The sequence below is a fragment of the Lutjanus erythropterus genome, chromosome 14, assembly GCF_056507025.1.
Source record: "Lutjanus erythropterus isolate fLutEry1 chromosome 14, fLutEry1.hap2, whole genome shotgun sequence".
NCBI lineage: Eukaryota > Metazoa > Chordata > Actinopteri > Lutjaniformes > Lutjanidae > Lutjanus > Lutjanus erythropterus.
In genome coordinates this window covers 117,501-122,500 of record NC_139330.1, presented here as the reverse complement: position 1 = coordinate 122,500, position 5,000 = coordinate 117,501, and the positions used below count along the sequence as shown (strand labels likewise).

Sequence of the window (5,000 nt, the reverse complement as noted above, 5' to 3'; positions counted from 1 at the left end):
AGCTGATAGACAGACAGCGGTTAGCTATTTGTTAGCCTGATGAACAATGAAGCTAGCCACCTGATTAGTTGACTTGGCCCTGGGCCAACTCAGAAAACAAGAAAACCACCTTGGTACTGTATTCCTGGTGGAGCGATGTGGACTGAGCATGTGCAGCTCTCCACAGAGATGAGAGTGAAGCGAGACGTGTCACTCATAGCAACTTTCATGTAGTTAGTGGTGTATGTTTGGTGTGTTCAGATCTCCAGGGCCTGGAGTGTGGATGTAATGCGGTTCTTCTTGGACCGGGGTGCAGACCTCCTCCGACCGGATCACTTTGGAGTCACCGTGCTTCACGTGGCCTCAGCACTGGACTACCAGGACATGGTTCAGTTCCTGCTGGAACGAAAAGGTCTGTGTGGGGGTGACTCTCTGCCTTACCTGGAGTCAGACCACAGCTGCTGAGGCTCATGGGTACTGTAGTTATAGATGGATGTGGGTTTTAGTTGTTCGGTGTTTCTTTCAGTCTGGGGATCGGGGGACTTTTACTTGTCTCATAATCCATCCAAGACTGTGGTGTTTAGATCAAAAGAAAAGTCAAAGTCCTGCCCCATTTTCAAGCAGGTCTCTGGTCCTCTAGTCCTCTGATCCTCTGATCGTCTTGTGCCCGGGTCTCTGGCCTCAGGGAGATTGTCTTTCAGTAAACAGAGTCAGGGATAATTGAAGATCTGCTGCCGAAAACTACGACTCCAATAAAGTTTTGATTGTGCACTTGGGGCAAAGACTCATGAGAGCTGTACAAACAGATCAGATCAGAGGAGATCTATAGACCCTGATCAATAGGTGTGTGTGTGTGTGTGTGTGTGTGTGTGTGTGTGTGTGTGTTGTCCTCAGCGGACCCTGAGGCTCGGACTCTTCTGGACCAGCAGACTCCTCTTCACTACGCTGCCAAATATGATGCTGTTGGTTCCATCAGACTGTTACTGCAGGCCGGAGCCTCCATCAGCTGCACCGACTACAAACACAGGACACCACTGCAGCTCGCCGCCAACCTGGGTACTACTGACACCACTACTGACAGTGTTGTGACATCACCATTGACATCACTACTTAGGTGACCACTTTTGTCACCACTGATGTCATCACTGGATCAGTACTGACTGTGTCTGTGGTGTTTTCAGAGCGCAGTGAAGCAGCTCAGGTACTGCTGGAGCTCGGGGCGAAGGCAGGGGTGAAGGACTCTGATGGACAGCTCTGCATAACTGCTCTGATTGGTCGGATGAGTCCAGTGGTAACTATATCCCGCCTCTTGATAGATAGCAGGCCTTTGATTGGTCCAGAGAAAGACATTGTGAAAAGCCAACTTTTCAATATTGTTGTTTCTCTATGTGAAGATGAACAGAACAGCAGAACAGAACAGAACAGCACAGAACAGAACAGAACAGCACAGAACAGAACAGAACAGCAGAGAACAGCACAGAACAGAACAGCAGAGAACAGAACAGAACAGAACAGCAGAGAACAGAACAGAACAGAACAGAACAGCAGAGAACAGAACAGCAGAGAACAGAACAGAACAGAACAGAACAGCAGAGAACAGAACAGAACAGCAGAGAACAGAACAGCAGAGAACAGAACAGCACAGAACAGCAGAGAACAGAACAGAACACGTTGTATCCTGGTGTTGATGAATATGGTTGCATGTTCTGTTCAGGCCCAGCTGGCCCTCAGTCAGTTCCATGTTACAGACAAAATGACCAGACAGCAGTACTACTACCTGAACCTGCTGGAACCAGAACCACACACATCTCAGACCCACCTGCAAGGTAACACTGCTAATACTACTGCTACTGCAGTACTACTTCTTTTTATAGTACCAATACGTGCTGGAACCAGAACCATGCTTACCTGGCCATGCACTGGTTCTGCCCTGGTCCTCCTGTATCCCAGTGCAAGACAGTGACCTCTACTGACTGACTCTACTGACTGACTCTACTGACTGACTGACTCTACTGACTGACTCTACTGACTGACTGACTCTACTGACTGACTGACTCTACTGACTGACTCTACTGACTGACTGACTCTACTGACTGACTCTACTGACTGACTGACTGACTGACTGACTCTACTGACTGACTGACTCTACTGACTGACTCTACTGACTCAACATGATTCATTTTTCAGTTTTACTGCTGAAGCTGTTGTGGCTTTTTTTTTTTTTTAACTGACAGTAATAAAGTACTCATGGTACAGTACTGTCTCACTCACTGACTGTCTGTTGTGTTCTGTAGGAGCAGCTGTCAATGAGCCGACGTCTCCGGTAAGTTTCAGAATCACAGGAAGTATGTGTACCTGTAGTTCAGTTCAGTGTGGAGTTAAATGAACTGCATTCTGTCATACTGGACTGTGTTATATTGTACAAGGTACAGTGTAAAGGTACACGGTGTATTGTCCAGAGGGTACAGTGTAAAGGTACACGGTGTACTGTCCAGAGGGTACAGTGTAAAGGTACACGGTGTACTGTCCAGAGGGTACAGTGTAAAGGTACACGGTGTATTGTCCAGAGGGTACAGTGTAAAGGTACACGGTGTACTGTCCAGAGGGTACAGTGAACAGTTACCTGTATTGTTCTTACATATAACGTGTTTCCATGGACGCTCCGTGTGATGTCAGCTGGAGGTCGTTGTCCAGGAGGAGAAACTAGACCTCATTATGAATCCAGTCTTTCTCAAACTGATCCAGGTCAAATGGAAACTCTATGGCAGGTAAACTGCTCTCTGATTGGTTAGATTTATTTTACATGACCAAACTCCCAGGTGAAAGGTCAGTGCTCTACCTGTCTGAACCTGTCCCTATATGTCTGTCTGTCTGTGCTGCCGATAGGCTCGGGGCGTGGCTTCTCCTCATTCTCAACTTCCTGTTCAATGTCTCCTGGACGACTGTTGCCATCTCTGTGTCTGTCCACCGAGACTCGCCTGATCGTTATGTCCTCCCCCAGGTAACCTGTCTGTCTTTCAGTCTGTGGCTCACTCTCTCTCTCTACCTGTCTGTCTGTCTGTCTTTACCTGTCCGTCTTTACCTGTCTGTCTTTACCTGTCTGTCTCAGGACTGGTGGCGTGTCGCCCTCGTGGTCGTGGCGCTCCTGTTGACTCTGGAGGAGGTTATGAGGGAGGTGCAGGACATCCTGCGTTCGAGGAAGAGGCTCCGCCTCTGGCAGCGGTGGGCCGAAGGCCGTATCCATAACGACCTGCGCTGCTCACATCCCATGTGGCCTCAGGTAGGAAAGAATGGGTTTAAAGGGAAGTTCAGTGTAGTGATGCAGTGAAAGTTTAACTTAGCATCGAGACTGGAGATGTTTGACATTCACACATCTGTGTGTGTGTGTGCGTGTGTGTGTGTGTGTGTGTGTGTGTGTGTGTGTGTGTGTGTGTGTGTGTGTGTGTGTGTGTGCGCGCACAGGAGAATGTTTTCCTTTCAGATCAGAACAGACAGATTCACAGAATGAGAGGACGTTACAGCCGAGACCTGTGGTAAACACACACACACACACACACACACACGCACACACACACGCACACACACACGCACACACACACGCACACACGCACACACACACGCACACACACACGCACACACACACGCACACACACACGCACACACACACGCACACACACACACACACACACACACACAAATCATGCACACAAAATCATATTATGTAAATAAAGCAGCTGATTTTAACAGACTCATTAAACTAAATGAATAAAGGTGCATTTTTGAGATAAAACTCTGTGTGTGTGTGTGTGTGTGTGTGTGTGTGTGTGTGTGTGTGTGTGTGTGTGTGTGTGTGCTGTCAGGAACGTGTTTGATTGGCTGGTGTACTCTCTACTGACGGTGTCGTTCACTGTCCACATGGCCGACGTGTTTCGTCCGTCCATCCTCCTTCACACCACCAGCCTGCGTCTGTTCTCCATCACCATCATCTTCCTCTGGCTGCGACTGATGAAGCACGTCAGAGCCTTCAGGTCCACACACACACACACACACACACACACACACACACACACACACACAAGACAGGGGAAACACTGCAGTTACAACATGTTGTCTAAATGTGTTAATGTTGTTATCTGTAAAAATCTACACCTCAGGTTCCATCACCTCACTGTTGCCATGACAACAGAGGAGCTCAAGGTTGCCAGGTGTCCAAACATCTTGGATCTTGTCGGCTCAGAATACGACTGAATACGATCCATTTTTCAACTAGTGATCAATCTGGCAATAATTGTTTCCATTAATCGATCAGTTGTTTGGTTCATAAAATGTCAGAAAATGTTCAAGATGACGTCCTCAGGTGTCTTGTTTTGTTCACAGATATTCAGTTGACAACTAACTGGTTGATCAAGAAATCATTGCAGATCTGCATCATTTGGTTCAGATGCAGAAATGTCAGATGTTTTTCAGTGAAAGTGAGGATGATGATGCTGATGATGTCGAATGTCGCAGGCTGATGGGTCCGTTCATCGTCATGTTGGGGAAAATCGTCGGGGACGTGATGTGTTTCCTGTTCCTGTACGCTGAGATCTTCGTTCCGTATGCCTGCAGCTTCTGGATCATGTTCGGAGGTCAGTGTGTGTGTGTGTGTGTCTTATTAATATTTCATCTAACACTGACCTCTGACCCCTCCCTCCCCTCAGGCTCGTCGACAGTTCCCAGCATGCAGTCTGTCTCCGGCCTGCTCTTCAGTCTGTACCGCATCACTCTGGTGGACGAGTACGAGTACGCTGCCATGGCGACAGTGGACGAGGTCATGGCTCCTCTGCTGTGTGGGACGTTTCTGGCGTCATCGTCCATCCTGTGTGTGAACCTGCTGATCGCCCTGCTCACCGACACCTTCCAGAGGTCAGAGGTCAACCTGGGCCCCTCCTCCACCTCCTCACACACCAGGAACTCAAGGGTTCTTTGTTCCATAATATGAAAAGGTTCTCTGTAGAACCCCGAGTGTGTTCTAGATAAAA

At 48.3% G+C, this 5,000-nt stretch overlaps 1 protein-coding gene across 1 annotated transcript in view; it reads left to right on the top strand.

The window, feature by feature from the left end:
- LOC146314940 (uncharacterized) overlaps positions 1-5,000 on the top strand; it is a 9,520-nt gene that overhangs the window by 2,095 nt on the left and 2,425 nt on the right. The window contains exons 5-16 of the mRNA XM_084736511.1: positions 241-391; positions 874-1,035; positions 1,161-1,270; positions 1,694-1,805; positions 2,274-2,302; positions 2,656-2,747; positions 2,866-2,980; positions 3,089-3,259; positions 3,442-3,512; positions 3,840-4,007; positions 4,489-4,607; positions 4,680-4,884. Of these exons, the coding sequence (XP_084592637.1) occupies positions 241-391; positions 874-1,035; positions 1,161-1,270; positions 1,694-1,805; positions 2,274-2,302; positions 2,656-2,747; positions 2,866-2,980; positions 3,089-3,259; positions 3,442-3,512; positions 3,840-4,007; positions 4,489-4,607; positions 4,680-4,884 (1,505 nt within the window). The remainder of the gene's footprint in view (positions 1-240; positions 392-873; positions 1,036-1,160; positions 1,271-1,693; positions 1,806-2,273; positions 2,303-2,655; positions 2,748-2,865; positions 2,981-3,088; positions 3,260-3,441; positions 3,513-3,839; positions 4,008-4,488; positions 4,608-4,679; positions 4,885-5,000) is intronic.